General features: G+C 41.7%; 1 protein-coding gene across 2 annotated transcripts in view; it reads right to left on the bottom strand.

Moving 5' to 3' along the window:
• ADAM12 (ADAM metallopeptidase domain 12) overlaps positions 1 to 27,961 on the bottom strand; it is a 330,750-nt gene that overhangs the window by 115,257 nt on the left and 187,532 nt on the right. For both annotated transcript variants that reach the window (XM_050959376.1, XM_050959375.1), the window contains exons 4-5: positions 17,080 to 17,158; positions 12,499 to 12,575 (exon numbers count right to left, since the gene is read on the bottom strand). In XM_050959376.1, the coding sequence (XP_050815333.1) occupies positions 12,499 to 12,575; positions 17,080 to 17,158 (156 nt within the window). The remainder of the gene's footprint in view (positions 1 to 12,498; positions 12,576 to 17,079; positions 17,159 to 27,961) is intronic.

The raw sequence follows: 27,961 nt of genomic DNA, 5'->3' as shown, positions 1-27,961 counted from the left end.
TGTTCTCCATTTCCCAGCCAGCACTAATGCTCGTTGATCCATGCTTTACAAATGCAATAAGTACATAACGTACAGAACAGGGACCTGAGCAAATATGACAGGAGGAGCCATTAAAGGATTCTAGTGACATTGTGCAACATAAGTGCTCAATTTTGGTGGAGTTCTTTAACCTGTCCTTTGAGATTGTAAATAGTTAATGGCCAGGGCCTGTGCCCAGTGAAGCCCATGGGAATTTTGCCATTGACTTTAACGGAAACAGAACTGGGCAATGAATTTGCCAGGTATTTTGAAAATGGAAAGGGGGTAACTATTGTCTTCGCAGTGTCTTAAGATCTGTGTACCGTTACAACAGCATGCAGAGTACAGACAGTGCACGCCTCCCTAGCACAGGTACAAACACCAGTGTAGACAGGGAGGCACTGCTTAGGTGAGTAGAGTTGACATGCCAGAACCCTTAGGTTATATACCCTACATGGCTCTCTACATACCCAAGCAGTGCCTCCCACACCGACTCTGCTAAAAATATCAGTGTAGTGTCTTGCTGCCTCCCTGCTGCCAAAATCTTTCTCCGCTGCAGCGAAAGGATCCAGCAGGGAAAGTCTATGGGCAGCAAAGTGGCAGCAGGGAAAGGCTCTGGAAGTTCCCCACTGCTGGAGCCTTTCACTGCATGAAAGAAAAGCTGGCACGGGACGGAGGGAGAGGGCAGCAGGAAAAGGCTCCAGCAGTGGGCAACTGCCAGAGCCTTTCCTCACTGCCTCTCCTGACAGAGCCTTTTACTCCCGTGTAGCTACCTGTATCCTACACGCTGCCAGACATGTAGACAAGGCGTATGTGTTCAGAAAAGATGCCTAAATGACAGCATTAGAGACTGAAGTATCAAAAAGAGAGAGCTCATAGAACTGATGGGGATCCATCATGGATCTCCTGAGATCTATGAAAGGCTTGTGCCATATGCACACAGGCCCTGCGCCTCTTCATTTCTCCCCAATCCTTCCAGCTAGTGATGGGTCATGAAGTTGGAAGAAACCTATGAAGGAGCAAGGAAGGAACTGGAAGAAGCTGTGCTTGGTGGGAAGGAGTTTGCCTCCCGAAAACACTACCTCTTGAATAGCTGAGTGACAACAGAAGCAAAATTAGGAGCCCCTCATCACCATAGTACCAGATCACCTTCCAGTATTGCATTAAATGACATGGCTAGCATCTGTCACAGGGGGTACATTCTCTCCCTCACAGCCTCATCTCCTCCTCCTATCTCTGTCCTCAAAACCCCATCACACTTTCTCCATTTCATCTTCCTGCTCAGTAACCTCCATACTCCCACTCCTTCCTACAGAAAAGAAAGGGTTCCTTGGCCCCATAGTTAACTCCGGTCCAATCCCTTACCCACATCCCCAAATAGCAGATATTTAAGCCCCGTTAGCCTTCACTACTGCCCTGACAAGGCAAACAAAGCTGCAGAGGATTGATCCCTCCTCAGGATGGGCAGACCCCCTCCTCTGTGGAGTGGGAGAGAACACAACGTGGAATTCTCTATCCATCCCACTGAAAGGAAACTTAAAACATAAAATAACAAATGCAGTTATTAATTGCTGGTTAACTTGCCAGGAACTTCCTGAGGGGAAGTGTAATTAGAGGGAATAACTCCACTTATTTAATACATGACAAAGTGAAATGGTCTATTCCATTCCCCATTCCTTTTTTTAAAAAAACAAAACCTAATGCAAAGCCAGTAATATTTCATAAATCAACAGGCTTTTGGAAATCTTAAAATACAAACGGGATTTTTCTTTTCCAACCTGTCAGCAGAAGAGTGGGCCCTGCCAATATAAATCACTGATGCATACTTGTCTGAGAAATTGTGATATTAAAGGAAAACTTGGCTAAGGCAGCATTATCCGAAGCTATGATATATTATTCTGCTGCACTGCAAGTGGAGAGTTAAGTAAATCAATAAATCTGATACCCATGAATGCAATTAAACATTTGGTTTTAATGACGCTCAAAGTTATGCTCCTTTTTAAATAAAAACAATAAAAAACCCTATTACCTCTGGGAGAAGAACATATATGTAATTTGCCTTAGTACATGAGAAATGTACTAAAATAGAAGACTGTCTCATCTGTGTATATTGTGTACTCACTTTTGGTGAAATTCACCCTTATACAGAGGCTCAATGCAAGGCCTATGTATCAGTGAAGTGCCACTTAAGTCTAGGGAGTTAAGTATTGAGCAGATCTCATGCTGCCCCTCTGCTCAGATGTGAATTTAACTAATTATGAATATTGTAGCTTCAGTAGTTCATGCTCATTGCCTATCCCCCATGCCCACACATCATCCTGGTTCTGGAAACTGCACTGCCATTAGCTAATGTCTCTCTGTATTTCCTCTGCCTAACTGTTCTCAAAGGTTCATAACTCTGCAGAGAAGCTCAGCTGGAAAGAGTCTTCTAAAATTGTTTCAGCTCCTTTTCAGTTATACTTGTAAGGGAAAATGTTCTGCCAGCCTCCATTTTATGAGCACTGTGAACCCTCAGGAGTGCAAGCCAATCAGGTAAGTGTGCAATTACACAGTGTGTATGTGCAATTGTCCATGTGGGTTCACAAATGTGGAGTTTGCTCAAGTTTTGGATGAGCATGAAATGAAGGCTGCCTGAAAGGAATAAGAAACATAGCCTTTATTCTGTTGATATGTACCAATTTTCCAAATGTGGAGTCCAATCTACATTATATTGACTTCAGTGAGAATTTTGCCTGAGTAAATAGTCCAAGATTTGACCTACATTGCCTTAAGAGCATAACTTCCTTCCTCTTTGTAACAGTATGGCCTTCTGGATGTAGCACAGGGCTGGGACTCACGAGACTATGGTTCTGTTCAAGGTTCTACCACCAGCCTGCTGGATGACCCTAGGTAATTCACTTCATCTCTCTGTGCCTCACTGAAGTAATGAAATTTCCCTTCTTTGTAAGGAGCTATAAGTTCTACTGATGAAAAGCACAATATAGGAGCTTATTATTACATACATCAGAACTTAAAGTCTGACTCAAATCAACAACAGAGAGAAATTCAAAGCAACCACTAAAACGATGGCTGTGTTGTTTTCAGGTACTACAGCATAATAAGGGAATTCTCATTTAGATATACCCCATATTCACATGAACCTGCTTTATGCTAGCAAAATGTTCTTCAGCAATCTGAAAATCTATTCCATAGTACAGTATATAAAAATTAACCCATGTCCAGAGACTACTGTAACACCTAGTTAGGCAGGTTAATCGTTTCACATTGCAAATGATATTTATCCAATGTCACTGCTTATTGGTCTGAAATCCTGGTGTCCAGAATTCAAGGATGGAGTTACACAGAGTGATAACAGAATTTAATGTCCTGTACTTGGGAGTCAAAGTGCAGTAACTGTGTTATCAGAGAAAGTGTTATGAGTGAGCTTAACCATTAGAATGGCAAGACAAACCAGGGAAGATGGCAAAGGAACTAGAGGAAGAAAAGAGAGGGCAGTTATTATCAATGCCATTTTAGTGTGTTATTTTGTAGCACTATATAATGAATAATATAGGGAAACAGTAAAGGGACACTGAAGTCAAACTTGGCCCCAGATTTGGGGTCGATAAGGAGGGTCTTTTAAATACCATAGCACCTACAGAAATGATTTTACTTTCTATTTGCTGTTGTGCAGTGACTAAACATTTCATGTATGTATGACTCTGTTGTGCTTATTATTTAGCAAATATGCTGCACCTGGGCGATTGGATAAGATTTTCAACATACGTAAGATACATAGGAGCAAAAGTTCCATTCACTCTCAACGAGACACATGCTGCTACATCACTGAGGTACTTTTTAAAATCCCACCTAGTGTCTGCTGATCAGTGTGAGATCTCAACATGGCTTCCTCTTGTGTATGCACCTGTACCTGCATATGCACTTTTCCAGCACTTGCATCTGTGCATTCAGGTAAAGGGGTCTGTGCATGCAAATCTTCTTCAGACAAATAGGTTTTGCATGTGTATATTGTATACCCTGCATGCAAAAGGGAAGCAGACATATATTACTACACCTGTACCCCGACATAACACTGTCCTCAGGAGCCAAAAAAATCTTACTGTGTTATAGGTGAAACCGCATTATATCGAACTTGCTTTGATCTACAGGAGTGCGCAGACCCACCCCCCCCGGAGAGCTGCTTTATCACGTTATATCTGAATTTGTGTTATATCGGGTCACATTATATTAGAGTAGAGGGATACTTTAAAGTTGTACAAGCACATGTGGAGGCTGAAAATCATGCCCATAAGACTCACATATTTGCTACTAAACTGGAGGCCCCCTTTTCCTGGGAAAGAAAGAAGAGTACTTTCTATAGGATGGCAGGATGACCTTGCCTCATCCAAACCATCACCTCCCAAATAGTCTGAAAAATCTAATTGGTTTCCTTTTCCAGATGGAAGTGCTGGAAGCACTGATTATCCATCATTCCTATTTCATGCATTCAATATATACAGCCTCTCTCCTGCCACTCAACTCCTCCTCCTCCAAAGAAGTTAAGCAGCATGCAGACAATGGCATGATTACACTCTCCTACTACCTGCATTTTAGGTAGCTATCAGTGTCAATCTAACTCTCTTTATGCTATTGTAGTCCTAAGTGAAGCAAGACATTCTAATGTTATGTCTGAGAGAAAGTATTACAGTGGGAATATGAAAGTGTGTATGTAGAAGAAAACTGAGTCTTCTTTCTATCTCTATGTGATTCAGTTATCTCCACACGAAACCCCTTCCACCTGCATGAGCAACATGTGCTTTTCAAATTTTCAGATTTCACTCTATTCCTTATACAACACAGGATAGGCAGTCAAATGCCATATATAAGCTAATAATTTGTCTTAAATGCTTAGCCACATGGCTGCATGGTATATATAAGCTTCACAGCTTTCTAAAATGTGTAACTTTCTCTTTTGGGTCAGTTTCATGCCTTTTAATGCATTATCTTAGTCTTTGGCAAAGGCACGAGTCTTTCTCCTGTATAGATGGAAAGGTGTCCAAGATGGACTGCTAGTTTCAGATGGCAGGATGACGACGTCCTGAAATTCAAATGAAATAATTATAATAGTTTGCGCTTCCTTTCACCAAGGGATCTCATGGTGCTTAAACTGTATGACTCACTCAACACTCATGGGAGGTAGGTTAGAATTATTATCTACACTTTACAGATGGAAAAACTGAGGCACAGAAGTGACTTGTCTGAATTCATGCAACTGTGTGGCAGAGCCAGAAACAGAATCTAGGAGCATGAGGCAAGGCTTCCCTCTTTAGCCCATGACTGCATCACAATACTTTCTTGTGAAACTCCATGTGGAGCTGGATTCCTGGGACTATATCAGATCAAAACAGAGCCCTGGAGAGAAAAGCAACATAAACAAGGAAACTGCAGCACGTTAGCTTTGTAATGTTATACATTAGACATTAATTTCTACAATACTCAGGCACGATGGAATGTGTTAGGGACCAAGTGGTTGCTTTAGCTCTGAATTTCCTGCACTGTTTTAAACTATTTTTTGTGCATACTAGTAAAACATTCATACTAATAATATGTATTTTAACGTTTATGACAAGAGATTATTAAAAATGTTTTTGTGAGAGAGGTATTACGTGAACGGTGGGACCAAACCTGCAAGGTACTCAGCACCCTTAGGACTTCACAGCAGGCCTTTAGCATTTTGCATCATCTGGCCTTTTATTCCAGAGGAGGGGGGAAGTAGATGGTTCAGGGAACTGATATTGCAATATGTAGCCTTTCAACTGTATGTTTCTGTTCAAGCTCAGATACTGACAAAGTAATTATTATCTGTTACTAGGCTGTGAAATGAGTTTTGGGGTCTAGCTCAACAGGTGTTCCGATCACAAAATCGCTATTACTCATGAGCACTCGTATGGCCAGTCCCAACAGAGAATGCAGCGGTTAAATGGATATTGAGATATATCCTCACCCTAGATGTTCTCCCTGCATGCTAAGGCTGAACCACATTAGCTGGGAAATAGGAAAGCCTGCCCTGGCAAAGAAGATGCTACACCAATAAGGGGCCTAGTTTACCACCAACCTGCCCTGTATGCAGTTACTTGCACCAGTGCAATTTGAATGAAAAATGTTTCTATTCTGACTGGATAAGGCTTTACATCCACATTGTACTGGAATAAATGACTGCGTAAGGAGCTGGGTAACAGTGACTGGATCCAAAGAGAGGACTAGACTTGTCATTCAGCTGTGAGCACAAAATTCACCAAAAGTGAAAGAGAGAATGAATCAGAGAAAAGAGAGAAACCACATTTAACGTGCAGTCAAACTGTCCTTCTTGTTAACTTTTTTCTTTGTAAATAGCTCTGGGGTGCAGGGCTAATACTATCTGTTATTTTCCACACAAACGGCAAATTTCCCCTAGCTGTGGTAGACCATCTAGCACTGCTTTCATGCAATTCTTTAAAATATTTAAGGGGCACTAAATTATTTTTTACCTGCCATGACAATGGCTTATATATGACTAATGCTGTCTAAAATATCACAAACATAATAGATTAACTAGCATAAAAGTTAGTGGAGATGCCAGATAGATGGAAAAGCACTCGTAAAAATGTTTTCTTGCTGGAAAACAACAGTGGAATCCTACTAACTATGGCCAAGGTTGCCCTTTTAATAAGGATAAGAATTTTGGTAACAAATTGCTTGTTCACTCTATGTTTTCTTCCTCCTCTGCTCCTATTATCTCCAAGGCTATAATATAAAAGCCATGAAAATACCACCACCATACAGAATGCAAAACAGAGGAGGGAAAGGCTCAAATAGTCATGCTGTTTGTAGATAAATTAAACAAACTCAGAAAAGTCTGAGACAGCTGGAAATTTGACAGGAAAACTGGTTTTCCAGGGAGAACACTAGAGCCAATTTACAGTTAATTACTGTGATTTGGAACTGCTCTGTGAGTAAATACCACTCTGTGATTGACCAACTAGGAAGGGTAATTGGTTCCTGAACTATGTCTATGGTGTATTTAAAAACTACCATCAGTCAGTGCCTTTCTGAAAGTAGACTGAGAAATTATTAAATTGGGTAATTTAATTTTTTTCTTGACATTGTGTCTCTCTCTCACTTTTTTTTTTTGGTGTGTGTTAACATTAGCATCTAAACTACTTGCTATGGGTCATATCTTTCACCACCACAATTTATTGAGCTTCATAGTCACATTAGGAAGCAAATTCTCAGAACTACTGGGCTGTTGGAAGCTGTAGAAGTTAGCAGCTGCACAGCAGTTCTGTCATTGCTAGTGTATACCATTGCTCACTACCACAGGGGGACAAGTTTGAGGACTCCACAGCTAAACAAGGACTGGAAGGCAACCAGCTTCTGTCACAGTCTGATAGATATGCCAGCCAGTGTACTGTCAGAATAAAATATAGCATCACCTGGGCACAGCTGACTTGTGAAAATGGGAATCATACAGACTCCCCAAAATTCTACTAGCCTGCTGACGTCCCTCTTGAGCAGCAGCAGGGAATATGCATTCTTAATTAATAAAGAATTAAGGGCAGGAATATAATCAATGACAGTCACCATGCATTTATGGAAAATAGTTTTCGTCACACAAACCTGACTTTGTTATTTGAGGATATTACAAGTTTGGTTGATAGAAGTAACTGCATAGATATAGTATCATACATTTGTAAGGTTTTTGACTTAGTATAGCATAACATTCTGATTAAAAACATAGCACTGTACAATATTGATAAAGTACACATTAAATGGATTAAGAACTGACTAACTGACAGATCTCAAAATATAGCTGTCAATGGGGAACCCACCCTCTACACTGAATTCCCAGAAAATTTTGAATCAAGTTCAAAGTCTAGATCCTTATCTTCAAAGCACTCTATGGTCTGGGCCCAGGATATCTAACAAACTCATCTAAAGCTCCGGGATAAAGCTCCCCCACCCCCTCCAGAACAGAGGACCATCACAAATCTCACCACTTTCTTCTCCAAGCGCAATTCTGCACTAGAGTTGCAGACTTGGGAATCCCAGCAACTATGGACAAACTGAAATTCTTGTCTTTCCCCTTACAAATATGTCAATTCAATCAGCAGCTTCTGGTCCAGGGAGCATATTTTGTTTAGGAAACACATTGTGGCTGTGTTTCTGAAATGAAGTTTTTTCAGGTTTTCGAGGAACAAGAAATTTCAGAAAAACTGGTTTAATTCCAAATTGGACCAAAATCAAATTTCAAAAAGTCAACATTTCTCATGAACTGAAAATCCCAAATTTCAGCCTGCTCTATGGATGAGACTGATACTGGAATACTGTATTTTTAGACGGATGTTTGAAAATTGGAGAAAGGGCTGAAAAAATTATTCATGGGCTAGAGAAAATGCCTTACAGTGAGAGACTTAAAGAAATCAACCTGTTTACCTTCTCAAAAAGAGAAGTGAAAGGTGACTTGATTAGTTCATAAGTGCTTCATGGGGAGAAAATACTGGGTTTAAAATGGATTTTTAATCTAGTGGAGAAAGGTATAATAAGAAAGAAAAGTTATTTACTTTTTACAGTAACTAGAGTTCTTCAACATGTGTGGTCCCTATCTGTAATCCACTTTGGGTATGCCTCACCTCTATGCACCTGAGTCCAGAAGTATTTTGCTAACAGTGTCTGCTGGTCTGTTCCTGCACCCTTCTCCTCCTCATGTGCTGAACCAAGGATATAAAGGGCAGCATGGACCAACTGCCTCTTCGATTCCTTCTCTACCATGAACCAGGCATCAAAGATTAGAAGTAAAGGGGAAGGAGGGCAGATGGTGGAATACAGATAGGGACTGCACATCTCAAAGAACTCCAGTTACCATACACTATAAGCAACCCTTCTTTCTCCTTCAAGTGATGGTCCCTATGTGTTTTCCACTGTGGGTGACTGACAACAGTATTAATTGAGGAAGAAGATGCAAGAATCTTTGTGGTACCAATGACTGGAGTATTGCTGTGCTGAAAGATGCATCAGCTGGAGAAGCTTGCACCAGAGTGCAATGTCTATTGCAGGCATGGACAGAACCCCACGTTGCTGCCTTACAGTTTTCAATGAGAGGAATATCCCAAAGTGAGGCTACTGATGGGGTCTTGGCCCTAGTAGAGTGGGCTCTCAGACCTTGGGGAAGAGGAGTGTTTGTTAACTCATAACATGCAGCCTGAAATTCATTTGGAAAGTCTCCACTTTCCATGTCTCTCTAATCTAGATGGGTGCCCCCATCCTAACAAGGAATGGTCTGTGATCAATGTCTTTCTTCTGGGGGGGGGGAAGAGATGAAGAAAGCTCCCCCTACACTTGCTCGCTTTTCTTCCAAGCGGTTTGTGGGAGAGAGAGACTAATTTTTCCATATTGTGTCTGCTGGGCACATATACCATCTGGAGCTAAGCTTGTAGGCAAAGTTTTGCAAAGGGAGTAACATAGGTACAGGGGGCCATATGTCCTAGAAGGATGACACATGAACAGAGTGAACAGTCTCATCTGGAGCTGAATACCATGGCTGATTGGAATCTGACCCAAGAAAGGTATGCTTTGACACTGACAGACTCCAGCATTGCCCCAATTAACTCTATAGTCTGTATGGGAACTAAAACGGACATTTCTATGTTTACACCAAGTCCCAGTGAGCACAGAAGGTTAAGCAGAGATAAGATCACTGTCAGAATCTCCTGATGAGAGCTCCCTAGCAATACTCAGTCTTCAAGGTAAGGGAAAAGTGATGAACTGTGGCAGTTCAACTAGGCTCCCACAACTTATCACACCTCTGTGAATACTCTTGGCACTGTTGTGAGACCAAAGGGGAGCACCCTGTAATGACAATAGTTCAAACCTGCAGTGAACTCAGGAATCTTCTGTGCATGGGGTGTATGTCTATGTGAATTCAGGCATTCTTCATGTCAAGAGCTGTGAACCAGTTGCAGCTGTTCAGAGGGGGAATTACTGATGCCAGGGTGACTGTCCTGAACCTCATTTTTAAGATAAAGGCATCAAGCTGCCTGCAATATTGATGGATCTCCATTCTTCCTTCTTTTTGGGAATGAGAAAATATTTTGAGTAAGACCCCCTTCCCCAGTGTTGGGGATGTCTCAGTTCTATGGGTCCCTGTTGAAGAAGGGAGTCTACTTTCCGAATGAGCATCCTCTCATGGGAGTGATCCCTGAAGACGGATATGGATGGGGGGTTTGGAGTGGAGGAGAGGAACTCTATAATATAGAGGATATGAATGATGTCAAGGACTCATTTTTCTGTTATCATTTGCTAGGCTTGGGAGAAATGAACTAGACGGTCACCAAATTGGGTATTTGAATGTTTGGTAGATAGACTGGCAACTGGTTTGATTCAGATCTCTCGAAAATGTTTCTCAGTGCGAGGCTGGAGTTTGAAGGAGGAAAAGGGAAGAGCATTGTACTTGTTCCTCTGCATCCTCTGCCATTTTTGTAGTGGTTCATAGCCCCTTTGATGGAAAAAGAGTTGAGGTGTTGGTTATGAGACTGTGGCCTACAGAATTTCCTCCTTGGTGGTGGAGTGTAGATTCCCATGGAGTGGAGGGTTGTCTTTGAGTCCTTCAATGAGCATAATGAATCATCCATATTCTCACTGAACAGACTGTTCCCTTAGAAGAGCAAATCCTTCGCTGTAGATTGGACATCCCTGGGAATCCAGAGGACTGACGCCACAACAGTCTATACATGAAAAAAAGCCATAGCCATCAACTAGGAGGCTGTGCCAAGTGAAGCTTGAAGGGATGATCTAGCAATCATTGTACCTATCTCAATAAGTGCTTGGAACGGCACTTAATCCTGTTGAATGAGTTTGTCAGTGAATTCCATGAACTTGGAATAATGAACAAAACCATATTTAGACATTAACACATGACAGTTTGCTATGTCATGACTAACAACTAAGCTAAGCTAAGAACTAAGATGCCATCGACAACTACCTAAATACTATAAACAATTATTTACTGGTAATTACTGAAGAAAGCAAATGCTGCAGTAGCAAACACAGTGGACACTGAAAGACTCCATCTTGGACCATGAGTGGTAGAAAGGAACTGAAGAATCGGTCGGCCCGCATCACCCCTTATACCCTTGGTTTAGAGCAAGAAGAGGAGAAAGACACAGGCATGAACCAACAGAACCGCTAGCAAAAATCTTCCAGTCTCTGATGCATGGAGCACATGTGCACCCACAGTAGAATACAAATAGAGGCCATACTTGAAGAAGAAACAATGGCTGGAAGCTGAATACAGACAAGTTCAAAGTAGAAATAAGGCTTTTTTTTTTTTAAAGGAAGGTATTTAAGCATTGGAATAAATCACCAAGGGAAGTGGTGGATTCTCCATCTCCTGATGTCTTCAAATCATGTTGGTATGCCTTTCCTGTAGATATGCTTTTACCAAAACTAAGTTACTGGGCTCAATCCAGGGATAACTGGGTGAAATGTAATGGTCTTATACAGGGGGTCAGACTATATGATCTAACGGTCCCTCCTTGCCTTAAATTCTATGAATTCTCATTCCTAGTTCCCACATTCAACTTTAATACTGGGGTTGCACAAATCATGCACAAACCATGACCTCCTGTATATCACAGGCCATTACATTTCAATCACATTCCCTTATATTGAGCCCAAAGATTCTAGTTAGAGACAACAGCATGTCAGTCATCAAGGACTAAACTGTCTGCTACAGCCAGAGAACAGGAGAGACTCGGGTGCCAAGAGACCAAACTCCAAGGTCCCTCCAAATGTGATCTGGAGGAAAATCCCTTACCCCAAATCTAAAGAGTAGTATGACCCTGAGCAAGACACACCAATCAAGCGTCTAGAGCAGTGGTTCCCAAACTTGTTCCGCTGCTTGTGCAGGGAAAGGCTGGACTGGTTTGTTTACCTGCCGCGTCCGCAGGTTCGTCCCATCGTGGCTCCCACTGGCTCCCGCTGGCTCCAGGCCAATGGGGGATGCTGGATGCGGCGGCCAGTACGTCCCTTGGCTGCACTGCTTCCAGCAGCTCCCATTGACCTGGAGCAGCAAACCGCAGCCAGTGGGAGCTACGATCGGCCGAACCTGCGGACACAGTAGGTAAATAAACCAGCCTGGCCCGCCAGGTGCTTTCCCTACACAAGCAGTGGAACAAGCTTGGGAACCACTGCTCTAGAAAGAGGTTTTTTGGTACCACCTCAGAACACTGGTCCACCCTGTCTGGTGTCGCAACTGCAGGTTTGGCCAAGCTTTGATATTTCAGAGGAATATGGAAAAAACATCAACCCAGAATACATCTAGCTAATTATTTATTGGGGGTGGGCGGGTGGGGAATCCTTCCTGACCTCTGCAGGCAACCACCTGAAACCTTGAAGCATGGGATTTGATTGTAGTCATTATATGTGTTTTTAGATGTCCAAGATGTCTTTGGAAAGCTTACTTACCTGAGTCCAAAGCAGGTACTGAGAATGACTTCAGAATCAGGATATCCTTGCACAGTACCATGGTAATAGCAGTGACCCTAATTGCAAAAAGGAAGGAAGGGGGAAACAGTTAGGTAGTCATAAATTCTATTCAGTGCCTTGTGTTTATAAGGTTCTCCCTTCGTTTCTATCTAAAAACTTTGTCTGATTTCAGGCGACAGCATCCAGTATCCCACTGATAGCAATCTTTCTGCCTCCATGAAATACTGTACTGGGCATTCTCAATGTTTAATGTTGGACCAGAGGAGTCTACACAAGTACCTTTGGCATCCCTAACAATCAACAGTGTATTTAAAATATGACAAGTTTTTTCTCCTTGATTATGTTATCTGAAAGCTAAAATACCGGGCATTTTATAACATTACACAGTGGAACAAATCTCATTGACATCAACATTTTGCTTAGATGTAAATTTTCTTTAGTAATAGGATGTAAATTCATAGGAGGTAATTAAGCATAGTGTGAGATGTATTAAATCTAGTCTCAAATCTATGGCTTGAGAAACTCACAGGGCAAATGAAAAGTGGAATGGAAGGGAAGCATTTTATTAAATTAACTAGCTGGGTAGCTGCACATTATTAGGAACAAACAAAAATAAGACGGTCTTCTATTTTGAAAGGCATTTTATGGCTAGGTTATTGTATTTCTTTAATAATCCAACTGCTTGCAAAAGGCAACCATAACACAGATACTGACTCAATAAAGATACATATCTTGCTGCAATCAAAATTAATTTTATTGTTGACTAAAGGTTATACTACATCTGCAATTATGTGACTGGCTGGAAAGTAATGATTGTGTCACGTTCAGCATTTCTTTTTTCACAGCTCCTTTAAATGCTATCCGGAAGCTGAAAATATTCTTGTAAAAGGTTACTATCTTATTAGTGCAAAGGAAAGTTATCATTCATGTTTCAACTGACAGTCATCTCACTATGCCTTTTTATTACTTGGTTCATTCACATTTAGCTGCATTAATTAACCTTTTCAGTGTCAGGGAATGGTTTTCAATTACACAGCTGCACACAGCACACTTCTAAAGCCCATCTTGATTTCTTAAAGAAAGCAATAACCAAGAAAAAGACCAGGGTACGATGGCATAGCTCAGATATGAATCCTAAGCAAATTAGTTTATCTCATAAGAAAATGTTTATTTGGAGCATTTTTTTAACATGAGAATGTAACAAAATACAGAACAGTGGGTTATAATCTAAATTGAACTTACATGGTTTGCCATAGTTAAAGCAACGAGAAAAATGGTGTGTCAGTGACATTGTTAGTGTGTCTTCATTATCTGCCTCAGTAAAGTGCTAGTAACACTCTGATAAGAAAGAAAATCACAAACAAGAGGAGCAATTCCACGCATTGAATTCTCTCTAGAGGCTTGCTTCACTCACAACTAAGGGCATGCAGCTGTTAGGCATGGCCATAATATTTCTGCTTTAAAGACAATGATCAATTAAACTCATCCAATCCTTAACTGGAGAAAAACCTGGGCTATCATTCAATGACATTGAGACAGCCTGGTTACTGTGACAAAGTTCCTCCTCTACATTGGTGGGTCCTGCGCTTATTGGCAGATTTGCTCACCTCAGTGATCTTCCCCACAGTCTGGATCAACTCCTCCTGTGTCTGATCAGGAGTTGGGAGGTTTGGGGGGAACCCAGGCCCGCCCTTTACTCCGAGTTCCAGCCCAGGGCCCTGTGGATTGCAGCTGTCTATAGTGCCTCCTGTAACAGCTGCATGACAGCTACAACTCCCTGGGCTACTTCCCCATGGCCTCCTCCAAACACTTTCTTTATCCTCACCACAGGACCTTCCTCCTAGTGTCTGATAACGCTTGTACTCCTTAGTCCTCCAGCAGCACACACTCACACTCTCACTCTCAGCTCCTTGCGCCTCTTGCTCCCAGCTCCTCACACACAGTTCCTCTCCTCTGGCTCCCCCTCGGCTGACTGGAGTGAGCTCCTTTTTAAACCCAGGTGCCCTGATTAGCCTGCCTTGATTGGCTGCAGGTGATCTAATCAGCCTGTCTGCCTAGCAGGTTCCTGATTACTCTAGTGCAGCCCCTGCTCTGGTCACTCAGGGAACAGAAAACTACTCATCCAGTGACCAGTATATTTGCCCTCTACCGGATTCGTGTACCCCACTGGTCTGGGTCTGTCACATTACATAAACATCTGCTAAAATTCATAAGAGTTAGTAGTCTGGAGTCTGAGGCAGGAGCACAATTTATAACTGGTGCTGCTCATGGAAGCCAGATATCTGTGTGCTCTCAGTGTATGTAGCAAACTCCTGGTTTACACTACAGACCTACACTGATATAACTATGTCACACTCGGGTGTGGATTTTTCAGCAGGAGAGCTTCTCCCATCAACGTAGCTACTTGGGGAAATGGATTAAGTGCACTGATCGGAGAGCTCTCTCCTAGCGGATTAGACCGTCTTCATTACCGTGCTACAGCAGCACAGCTGCACTGATGCAACTGTGCTGATGCAGCGTTTTAAGTGTAGACTTGTCTGGTCTGTGAAAGTGTCTGGTGAAAGAGGAAGGGGATGATGATTCCTAGGCTGATACACATGGCACCTAAAGTGCAACTGACATTATCAAAGAGTGTATTATAGAAAAGGTTCTTATTTCTTCCCACTTCAGACACACGACTAGATATTTCATTAACTTTGAACTCATCTACTCATTTTCATAACTTCTTCAAGATCCACATGCTGCAAGAAGGTAAAGTTCCTTTAAGTTCAATATTGAAAACGATAAACCTATCAGATCATATCTTGTGATTGGATTTGTGGAAAAGCACGTTGCAGCCACTTGCACACTGGGATAGCTACCGCAGTGCACTGCTCTCTGTGGCCGTTGCAAGAGCTGCTAATGTGGCCACGCCAGTGCGCTGCCAGCTGTCAGTGTTGACAGACTGCAGCGCTTTCCCTACTGTGCTCTACGAAGGCTGGTTTAACTCAAAGCACTCAACATCTGCAAGTGTAGCCATGCCCTTAGGACTGCAAATAGCACAATGACCAAAACCTGATTTCATTTCCACAGCCAGGTAACTATAAATCAGTAACTTGATTTAGTTTAGAGTGCACCATACAGGTAATTTAGGAATACTGAATGAAAAAAGATGTAAAATAAAATTATGGAACCTCAGGAAGACACTTCTTTTAAACAATACTGCAGTTGCTCTTGATCAAAAATGCGTTGTACTGGTCTGCTCAAACTATTTTAGGTAGCAAACTGCACCATTAATACAATTTATTTGGGTCTTCTGCCATCATCATTGTACCAAAGTACGTTGCCTACTTAAAACTTTTCTTCCAAATGTATTTCTAAAGAGTAAACTTTCTACAGTCATCAATACACATAGCTGAGATTAGTTTGCTTCAATATACAAAAAGTTGTATATTCTTTCCTCATTTGAATATTATGAATTTTAAAACCATTTTGAAATTTTTCATCTACTTGCTTTTTTGCAGTTTACTTACAGCACAGACTATACATCCCTCCTTTTATAAAGTCAGCCCATGAGATAGCTAGTGATGTTATACAATCTTCCAAAAGAAGTGATCAGCCATTTTCCATTGCAATAAGATATGACCACCACATGCATGCACGCATGCACACAGAAAGAGGCTGATAACTTTCAAAATTGATTGCTTTAGTCTGGACATGACTGGCTTTTCACAACGAAGATATTTCTTAGCGTTAAAAAGACATGAGTGAAAATACTTCCCCAGTTGTCATCTGCAAGACTCATTACAGATAACATGGAGTAAGATGCTTTTACTGATACAGTAAGTAAGTAAATAAATAAATAAAAGAAATATTCCATCCGAGCTGGATCTACTAAGCCAGATAAAAGATAAACTTCATAATTAAAATCAATTGCCGCACTGTTTTTAGTTAAGGAATTCATATTTGCCATCAGAGGACAAAAATGTGAGTGCCTTAAAACAGTACTTTATGGATAAAAAGCATTTTTAAAAAGTGGGGGGGAGGCATTTTGTGCTCATTTTAGTGAAGAGCAAGTTAGCCAGATATTTTTTTAAAAAATATCTTAGGGCCTGATTTAATAAGAACAAAAAATAAAAGCTACATCTTGCTTTTGCATTGTAGAAACCCACACAGACCTTGGAATGCCTTTAGGTGACCTTCGACATGGCCCTGCGGAAGCCAGCTTTTTAGGGCTTTCTTTTTAATTGAATCAGGCCTTCACTCCTTATCTGTGCAACAACGGCTGTTTGTGGCCTACTAGAAAACTCTAACAAGTGCATTTTCAAAGAGCTGCATAAGGCTTTAATAGTAAAAATCTTATAGGCTTCAATGACAGCCATTGGTGAAACTCCCCAAGCCTCACTTTGAAAATTTTCCCCTCAAAATTCTTGCTTAGGTACATAGGGACAAGCAGTTGCCAAAGACAACAATCTAAAAACAATACCCAGCCAGTATTTTATTTCACTCTCCCATCCTGGCAGCACTCACATGGTGTTTTAATGATGAAGCATCATCTATTCCCCAAGACACAAACCTTACCGTGTAATTGCGTGTGAGAATGACATCAGTGCCATCTTTCATATAGTGTGTTTCTGTGAAGCTATCAGCTAAGAGGCCTCTGAAAAAACAAAAGAAAACAAAAAGACATCTGTAATAGTAAGATCAAATAATCATGACATTTGTTCTTCCATGGTTCCATCTGAGATAGAATAAGAAGTTTAAAATTAACAAGCATGGAAACAGAAATCCTCATAATAGGTCACCGTGAGTAGAGCATGAATTAGTGCAGAACTGTGCACGAGATTAGGAAAAAAATGTATCTGGAAATCACTCGAAACAGCAAAGAAACCTAATAGGTTAGTAGGCTGGAACTTAAAAAGTTCCCTGATTAATAATAAGTTTTTATTCTGACTGAAATTGACTAGAAGCTGCCAGATGTCCTTTCCGCCAAATGAAGATTAAAAATAAGCACAGCTCAATATTGAATCCCTAATGTCATTTTTAGTATCTTTCCAATCAAACTGGAAATCTAGACATTTGGAATAGTTTAAAGGTAATTCAGTCATGGTAAAGATGCTGAAAAAATGATACATATTGGAAAAAAGGTAATGTGGTTTGAGCATTGGCCTGCTAAACCCAGGGTTGTGAGTTCAATCCTTGAGGGGGCCACTCAGGGATGAGGGGCAAAATCAGTACTTGGTCCTGCTAGTAAAGGCAGGGGGTTGGACTCAATGACCTTTCAAGGTCCCTTCCAGTTTTAGGAGATAGGATATCTCCATTATTTTGGAGGTGAGGGATAGCACAGCAGTTTGTGCATTGCCCTGCTCAACCTAGGGTTATAAGTTCAATCCTTGAGGGGGCCACTTAGGGATCTGGGGCAAAAATGAGTACTTGGTCCTGCTGGTAAAGGCAGGGGGCTGGACTTGAGGATCTTTCAAGGTCCCTTCCAGTTCTAGGAGATTGGTATTCTATCCAGCCCTTTGCTATCTAACGCACTGTGTGCATCAGCCAATGGCTAGCCACTGCTGACACATTTACATGTGCACAAAAATGTAAAACATGGGTTTTGAAAACATACCATGGATTTATTGGACTGATGTATTTCATTAGGGCCATTTGAGCAATTTGGGTAACAGGGAGGTGGGAGAAATGATGGAATATCATCAGTGGGATTTTCAAGAATGCTCAGCCCTAGTGTAATTCTGCTCGCTGAGAAGTCCATGGTACTCCCATTGGATTCAACAGGAGCAGAGTCAGGCCAATGAGGAGTTTTTTTTTAAATTTTACCCCACAAGTTCAAGGAGCACAAACCTTAGAATGTTTCAAGTAGTTCAGTGAAGAGATATACCCACCTATCTCATAGAACTGGAAGGGACTCTGAAAGGTCATCAAGTCCAGCCCCCTGCCTTCACTAGCAGAACCAAGTACAGATTTTGCCCCAGATCCCTAAGTGTCCCCCTCAAGGATCAAACTCACAACCCTGGGTTTAGCAGGTCAACACTCAAACTACTGAATGAACCCTTATATGTTTGTACCTCCTGGGATTTGTTGGTGCCCATTTAATTTTTGTTACATTCCAAAATGTCACAACTGAAGCATCTTGTGATTTATACAGTAACTCACCATATTAAGCTTAGCATCACTGACCATTGCTACTGTAGTGCAAGGGCAATATCAGCTGTCTTTGAAATTCAGGGACACCTACTTTCTAACAGCATTTGGCTCCTGGCATCAGAGATTCCCCAAGGATAAGGTTTTATCTTTAAGATTAAAAGTTGTAATTATAAGTAAACAACACATCCCAACATTGTCACTACTTTTTCATGGTGCAAGCAGCCAATGATCTATGGAAGAGGTATATTTTATGGGATTCTTTTTCCACACAGCAACTTATCAGAAGAAACTAAGTAACATAAGGGTAGAAGCCCCATTTATTTTTATTGAATCTTGAGCTTCTAAGTCATTTATGCACTTTTGAAATATCCACCAATACTGAATATTACGTCTGTGAGGTGGGCGTTCATTTGTTTGGGACTCGGACAACACCTTAATAGTTTACTCAGGTAAACAAAGGGGAACAAGAAAGTCATTGCTGTGGAAATATGTTTCTAATGTAAAATGAGTAGAAAGGAACATAGGGCAGTTCACTTTTCATGAAAAAAGTGTATGAAAAGAAGTTGGGATGAGGAGAGAGAGATTGGCTCCAGTAGACTAGCAGTTGCATTAGACTAGTTTTCAATAAATGAGAGGGATGCTCCACAAAATTAACTTTTTTGTCCCAGAATATTTAAAAAAAAAGAAAAAAGATCAGAAGGTTCTACTATGGGTACCCATACAACAGTTTCTTGAAGAAAGAGTTGTTATTGATAAAAGACTTTCCACTTCTGACTCAAGTTCTCAGGAAGATTTATAATCATGGCACTTAAAGGTTCCTGGACAAAGGAACGTCAGCAAGGAAATGTAAGTGGTCTAAGGTGTTTTGCAAAAGAATTTCCAAGCCATGTAAATGTTCAATGCTACATGTACCTTCTTTTAAACTACACCAAGAACAAAGATCTTGGCAAAGATTTTTGGAGTTCACAATTGTAATTTTCTAAAAAGTACGTGCATGCGTGTGTGTGTATGTGTGTGTGTATGTGTATGTGAAGTTTCTACTTGTGGACAGCCCAGGGAATAGGGGAAGCTTTACTTTTGAGTGCAATCTCTGCTCAGGGACTGTCTTCCTTCAAGTTAAGGTATTGATCTGTTTTTCAATTTTTCATCTAGAAAGCATTTCTAACAAGGTCAGAAGGAAGAATATATATTTACATTGGCTCTCAACACAGGTGAAAAAATACCATTTGTGAGTGTTTGAGGTTTTGACAAACATTTTAGTGAAATATGAAAGCTCCAGACGGATGATGATATTAAACTAAATGGCAGTATCATCTGCACACCTGCAATGGACCAGAGAATTCAGATTACAGAATATGTCTTTGGCATAGAGTTTTGAAATGTTCTGCTTTCTTCCAAAAATGTGTTTTTCATTTGGGAAGTTCATTTGTCCAAACTGGTCCATCTCTTTTTATTGCAAAGTATGAACTGTATTGTTCTTGAAATTAATACATATTTTCCAAAATTAGTGATCTTTGCATCTCTGTTAACACACTTTTTTTCAGCTTGTACACACGTTAACATCTCTGGTAAACTAACATTTATTATTATTATAATTTTATTATTTGTGTTATGGTAGTGCCTACATGCCCAATCAAGATCAGGGACCTATCGCATTATATGGGTGCACTATACAAACACTTTTAAAAAAAGGAAGTCCCTGTTTCAAAGACCTTACAACCTAGATTACAGTAGAAAATGACAAGTGGAGGAATCAGGCAAATGAAGAGAAAAGGAGGATGAGGTAACACTAAAAAAAGCATATCTTTGCACCACAAGCTTTATTCATGGATCTCATCCCAAATTTCAGCATGTGTGTGGTACTTTTCTTTGCATAGTCATATTTTATGTTAAGATCCAGCAACATTTGTCAGTGGTTCACTGTGTTGGACAAGAGGCAATCTGAGTAGTAGTAAAGCAGATATTATGACTACACCAAGGGTATGTCTACACTGCAGTTAGACTCCTGCAGCTGGCCAGTGCCAGCTGACTTAGGCTCATGGGGCTTGGGTGAAGGGGCTGTTTAATTATGGTGTTCTTTATGTTCTTAAGACCTCCCAACTCACAGGATCCTAGAGCATGGGCTCTTGCCTGAGCCCAAATGTTTACCCCGCAATTGAAGAGCCCTTTAGCCCATGCCCCGGAAGCCTCAGTCAACTGGCATGGGCCAGCCGTAGGTTTATTATTCCAGAGTAGACATACCCCAAGCATTTACGGTCTCTGGAATGGCTGCTAATTTAAGGGAAAGAAGTTTAGTTAAGGTTGCCAACTTTCTAATTGCACAAACCCAAACACCCTTATCCTGCCCCTTTCCCAAGACCTCACCCACCGCTCACTCTATCTCCCCTCCCTCTGTCACTCACTCTCCCCATCCTCACTCATTCGCTCATTTTCACTGGGCTGGGGCAGGGGGTTGGGTGCAGGAGCGGGTTCCAGTGAGGATGCAGGCTCCACGGTGGGGCCAGAAATGAGGGGTTCAGGGTGCAGGAGGGGGCTCTGGGCTGGGGCAGGGAGTTGGGGTGTGGGCTCTGGGGTGGGGGAAGGGATGAGGGGTTTGGGGTGCAGAAGGGGGCTCTGGGCTTGGGGCATGGAGACAAGGGATTCGGAGTATGGGAGAGGGCTCTGGCTGAGGCAGGGGGTTGGGGTGTGGAATGGGTACAGGCTCTGGGCTGGGGGTGCAGGTTCTGGGGTGGGATCAGAAATGAGGGGTTCAGGGTGCAGGAGGGGGCTGAGGGATGGGGAAGGAGGTAGGGATGTGGGAGGGGGTGCAGAGTTCAGGTTCTGGGAGGGAGTTTGGGTGTGGGAGGGGGCATGGAGTTTGCAATTCTAAGGAAGGGTAGAAGGGAGTACAGCAGAATAGAGACAATGGATTTCAGGAAGGCGGATTTTGGTAAGCTCAGAGAGCTGATAGGTAAAGTCCCATGGGAATCAAGACTGAGGGGAAAAACAACTGAGAAGAGTTGGCAGTTTTTCAAAGGGACGCTATTAAGGGCCCAAAAGCAAGCTATTCTTATGGTTAGGAAAGATAGAAAATGTGGCAAAAGACCACCTTGGCTTAACCATGAGATCTTGCGTGACCTACAAAATAAAAAGGCGTCATATAAAAAAAAATGGAAACAAGGTCAGATTACAAAGGATGAATATAGGCAAATAACACAGGAATGCAGAGGCAAGATTAGAAAGGCAAAGGCACAAAATGAACTCAAACTAGCTATGGGAATAAAGGGAAACAAGAAGACTTTTTATCAATACATTAGAAGCAAGAGGAAGACCAAGGACAGGGTAGGTCCACTGCTCAGTAAGGAGGGGGAAACAGTAACAGGAGACTTGGAAATGGCAGAGATGCTTAATGACTTCTTTGTTTCGGTCTTCACTGAGAAGTCTGAAGGAATGTCTAATATAGTGAATGCTTACGGGAAGAGGGTAGGTTTAGAAGATAAAATAAAAAAAGAGCAAGTAAAAAATCACTTAGAAAAGTTAGATGCCTGCAAGTCACCAGGGTCTGATGAAATGCATCCTAGAATACTCAAGGAGTTAATAGAAGAGGTATCTGAGCCTCTAGCTATTATCTTTGGGAAATCATGGGAGACGGGGGAGATTCCAGAAGACTGGAAGGGGGCAAATATAGTGCCCATCTATAAAAAGGGAAATAAAAACAACCCAGGAAACTACAGACCAGTTAGTTTAACTTCTGTGCCAGGGAAGATAATAGAGCAGGTAATTAAAGAAATCATCTGCAAACACTTGGAAGGTGGTAAGGTGATAGGGAATAGCCAGCATGGATTTGTAAAGAACAAATCGTGTCAAATTAATCTGATAGTGTTCTTTGATAGGATAACGAGCCTTGTGGATAAGGGAGAAGCGGTGGATGTGATATACCTAGACTTTAGTAAGGCATTTGATACGGTCTCACATGATATTCTTATAGATAAACTAGGAAAGTAAATTTAGATGCGGCTACTATAAGGTGGGTGCATAACTGGCTGGATAACCGTACTCAGAGAGTAGTTGTTAATGGCTCCCAATACTGCTGGAAAGGTATAACAAGTGGGGTTCCACAGGGGTCTGTTTTGGGACCGGTTCTGTTCAATATCTTCATCAACGATTTAGATGTTGGCATAGAAAGTACGCTTATTAAGTTTGCGGACGATACCAAACTGGGAGGGATTGCAACTGCTTTGGAGGACAGGGTCAAAATTCAAAATGATCTGGACAAATTGGAGAAATGGTCTGAGGTAAAAAGGATGAAGTTCAATAAAGATAAATGCAAAGTGCTCCACTTAGGAAGGAACAATCAGTTTCACACATACAGAATGGGAAGAGACTGTCTAGGAAGGAGTATGGCAGAAAGAGATCTAGGGGTCATAGTGGACCACAAGCTTAATATGAGTCAACAGTGTGATACTGTTGCAAAAAAAGCAAACATGATTCTGGGATGCATTAACAGGTGTGTTGTAAACAAGACACGAGAAGTCATTCTTCCACTTTACTCTGCACTGGTCAGGCCTCAGCTGGAGTATTGTGTCCAGTTCTGGGCACCGCATTTCAAGGAAGATGTGGAGAAATTGGAGAGGGTCCAGAGAAGAGCAACAAGAATGATTAAAGGTCTTGAGAACATGACCTATGAAGGAAGGCTGAAGGAATTGGGTTTGTTTAGTTTGGAAAAGAGAAGACTGAGAGGGGACATGATAGCAGTTTTCAGGTATCTAAAGGGGTGTCATCAGGAGGAGGGAGAAAACTTGTTCACCTTAGCCTCCAATGATAGAACAAGAAGCAATGGGCTTAAACTGCAGCAAGGGAGATTTAGACTGGACATTAGGAAAAAGTTCCTAACTGTCAGGGTAGTTAAACACTGGAATAGATTGCCTAGGGAAGTTGTGGAATCTCCATCTCTGGAGATATTTAAGAGTAGGTTAGATAAATGTCTATTAGGGATGGTCTAGACAATATTTGGTCCTGCCATGAGGGCAGGGGACTGGACCCGATGACCTCTCGAGGTCCCTTCCAGTCCTGGAGTCTATAGGGAGCAGAATCTGGGCAGAGCTTACCTCGGGGGGCTCCTAGGAAGCAGCAACATGTCCCTCTGGCTCCTAGGCAGAGGCACAGCAAGACACTGCCTCCATCCGCAGGAGCTGCCCCTGCAGCTCCCATTGGCAGTGATTCCTGGCCAATGGGCTCTGCGGAACTGGTGCATGGGGAGGGAGCAGCATGCAGAGCACCTCGCTCATTCCTCCGCCTCGGAGCCAGGGGGACATTGCCGCTTCTGGGAGCCTCACAGCGCCAGGTAGGGAGCCTGCCAGCCCTGCCAACCAGACTTTTAACAGCCTGGCCAGCAGTGCTGACTGAAGCTGCCAGGGTCCCTTTTCGACTGGACATTCTGGTCGAATACCAGACACCTGACAACCCTAAGTATCTACATTCCCTTATTGCCAGTGCTTCTAAAAGCATCATCATAAAGAGGCAGCTGTTTCATTAATTAGTGTTACCATTTATATAGCAATCCTGGTGAGCCTTGTGGTTTATAGACATGTAAGGAGAAAGAGTAAAATCCTGTTTCCACTGAAATTTAGGAGAGTTTTGCCATTGATTCCAATGGCCAGGATTTCACCCAGGATGCCTGCACCAGAAGGTTTACTATTTAAGTAGACAAAATACTGGCATGGGACAGGGTAAGAGATGTAACAGAGAGGCAAAGTGATTGAACAGTACTCTTGGCACATGCCCTGTTATTCCCAAGGGTTTCACAATAACCTAGTGATCTAATGAGATAAAAGATGGAAGCAAGGAAAGCGACTCAGTGCTGGAGCACTAGACTGAAGAACGGAATTTTAAGGAAGTGACTAGAGAGGAAAGCTCATTTCCTTGGGTACTGGAGGAGGGAGACTGTTGATGTTGATATCAATAGCATCATTACGGAGATCAAAACTGAGAATAATAATGACGGGAACAATGACTAAGGTGACCTGTAAATTTCTATTCATTCCACCTCTGAGAGAGGGCTCGGGAAAGGCTAAATAGGTTTTAATGCCTGATAGGACCATTGTGATCACATGTGGAAAATCCACACCTTTGAGCAATGTAATTTTACTGACCTAACCCCTGCTGTAGACAGTGCTACGTCAATGGGAGGGATTCTCATTTGACATAGTTACTGCCTCTTGTGGAGGTGGTGTATCTATGCCGAGGGGCAAAGGTCTCCCATTGGCATAGGAAGCACCTTTACTAAGCACTACAGTGGCACTGTAAGTGTAGATAAGCCCTTAGTCTGAGCTCCTACATAACACAAGCTATGGCCTTCCTTGAATTTATTCTTGCTTCAAGTCCAGTAGCTGTGGTTGATCTAGAGTATTTCTTCCAGAAAAAATATCCCATCTTGATTTTAATAATTTTTAGTGATGGAGAATCCACTACAACCCTGTGCATGTTGTTCCAATGATTAATTACCTTCACTGTCAAAAAAGTGTCTTTTATTTCTAGTCTCACTTTGTGTAGCTTTGACTTCCAGCCACTGGACCTTATTCACTGGCATCATTTGTTTCATTTCTCTTATGTCTTTCCTGGAAAGTTCCAGGTCCTGAACTTTGGACCATATATTCCATTTAACTTAATACAACAGCCCATAGGGTACCCAATATTTTTTGGCAGGCAAAGCTGTTATTCCCTCTATTAAAACATCAAATGCCTTAAAAGCTGTACAGTAGAATATGCATTTAGCATGAGTATCAAGAGACTAAGTCGTGTAAGGGCATTTCTTGAAGGCTTATAAAAAATAAGTATAACAAGCACTCACGTTCAGCAATCAGGAAAGGTGTGCTTGAACTTCCCATTATGGCACTAATATTAAACAACAAATGTAACATATGTATCCATTAGGTAATTTAATTGCCTCCCTCAGAAAGAGATGTAATTCACTAAATTGATTTACATTTCCTTTTCTGACTTATAGCAAAGAAGATTAATACAGGAAAGTAGATCAATTTAGATGGCAAGCTACTTAACCTAATTGGATAAATGTAATTCAGAAAGAACATGGATCAAAATAACATTAACACATCATAGTGCAGGAGCTCTGATTCAGTTCATGCCCACATCTGAAGTTCCAAACGCCATGAATCCACAATGTTCAACAGTGCCAAGTGATTATCAATTTTTTGCATGGCACGAAGAAGTGGAAACAAGGGAAATAAATAGTATCAGGAACTGCATTACTTGCTGGGAACACAAGAAAGAAAGAAAGAAGAAAAGAAAGAAAAAAGGAAAGGAAAGAAACTAATGGAACACCAGAGCTTCCTGATTAACTCTTTGTAGATGAAAAACGTGCATCTCCTGAGTTAAATTGCTTATGTAATACAGCACAGTCAATAACAGTGTCATGAAGCAGCTCTTCCTTTTCTGTCTCTCTGAACAACCAAGCTTCTCAGGGCAGGGCTGGACATGCTTTGCCTATCCTGAGCTAAGTCAAATATAGTGCAGTTGTAAATTACCAGTAGTTCTAAACTTACCTGTCAGATTTGCCTACAAACTTTCAGGTGTCAGCTGCTTCCACTGGTCTAAGCCCAGAGTACATAATGGATATAACTTAAATTAACAAAAAAGCGAATGACCCAGAAACTTGAGCTGCTGATTTTTAAAAAATGCTAATCCTACATTCAGATACACAAACAGGATCTTTCTTCAATCCACTCACTAATAGGTATGATAGTGCAACACAACTTAGCCTCTTATCTCCAAAAACCGAAAACCACACTGTGATCCCCAAGCAGCAATACATTATCTCCGAAGGTCATAGTGATCCTGCCATCAGTTTAGGAATGTCAAACAGATACAGAATCAGAGAAGCCAGAGATGGAATAGATCTACTAGATCAAACTGAGAAATCTCTCTGCAAACGCAAGAGCACATTATTATTATTAGTACAGCAACTAATTTCTGCTTCATCCAGTTTCAAATGTCACAAGCAATACAGGCTCCACTGCTTTAAAGAGGTGACTGTCATGATTTGTTTCCTGATATTCAGCATGGATTTTTCCTGTTTTAATTTCTCCTTGTTATACCCTGCCACCCCCAGGCGAGAGATTGGAGGGAGGAAGGAGAGTCTGAGCCCAGTCTGCCTCCTGGTGAAGGATTGAGATGGGGTAGAGGAAGAAGAGCCAGAGTGGCAGAGCTCCAGCTGTCAGCCTTAGGGTGGCAAGGCTCTGGCTGTCTCCCTTATCCCCACCTCCCAGGTATGCAAAGCCCTTCTGCACGAGCCCCAGCTACTCAGGGCTGACAGCCAGAGCTCTTCAAAAACAAACACACAAAAACAAAACAAAACAAAAAAAAAAACCCCACACAGCTCATGCCTCCCTTGATACATTCCCGGGCCTCCCTTGTGAGGCTTCTCCCATAGTTTGAGAACTGCTGGTCTAAACTAAATGAAACAGGATGAAATTCAATGAGGACAAATGCAAAGTACTACACTTAGGAAGGAACAATTAATTGCACACATACAAAATGGGAAGTGACTGCCTAGGAAGAAGTACTGTGGAAAGGGATCTGGGGATTATAGTGGCTCACAAACGAAATATGAGTCAACAGTGTAACGCTGTTGAAAAAAAAGTGAACAGCATTCAGGGGTATATTGGCAGAAGTGTTGTAAGCAAAACACTAGAAGTAATTCTTCCACTCTACTCTGAGTTGATAAGGCCTCAGCTGAAGTATTGTGTCCAGCTCTGGGCACCATATTTCAGGAAAGATGTGGACAAATTGGAGAAAGTCCAGAGGAGAACAACAAAAATGATAAAAGGTCTAGAAAACATGACCTTTGGAGGGAAGATTGAAAAAACTGGATTTGTTTAGTCTGGAGAAGAGAAGACTGAGGCGAGATATAACAGTTTTCAAGTACATACATGGTTTTTACAAGGAGGGTGAAAAACTGTTCTCATTAACCTCTGAGGATAGAACAAGAAGCAATGGGCTTAAATTGCAGCAAGAAAGGTTTAGGTTGGACATTAGGAATAGCTTCCGGTCAAGGTAATTAAGCACTGGAACAAATTGCCTAGGGAGTTTGTGGAATCTCCATCATTGGCAGTTTTTAAGAACAGGTTAGACAAACAGCTGTCAGGAATGGTCTAGTTATTACTTAGTCCTCCCTTGAGTGCAGGAGACTGGATTAGATGGCCTACTGATGTCCTTTCCAGTCCTACACTTCTATCATTCTATGGCCTGGGACATGTTTCACTTCTAAGTTATGGGTTCAAATCTGCCTCAGTTTGCTAGTGTCCACAAG

This window comes from Gopherus flavomarginatus, chromosome 6 (assembly GCF_025201925.1).
Source record: "Gopherus flavomarginatus isolate rGopFla2 chromosome 6, rGopFla2.mat.asm, whole genome shotgun sequence".
Taxonomy (NCBI): Eukaryota; Metazoa; Chordata; order Testudines; family Testudinidae; genus Gopherus; species Gopherus flavomarginatus.
This window is presented reverse-complemented; position numbering and strand designations above follow the sequence as displayed.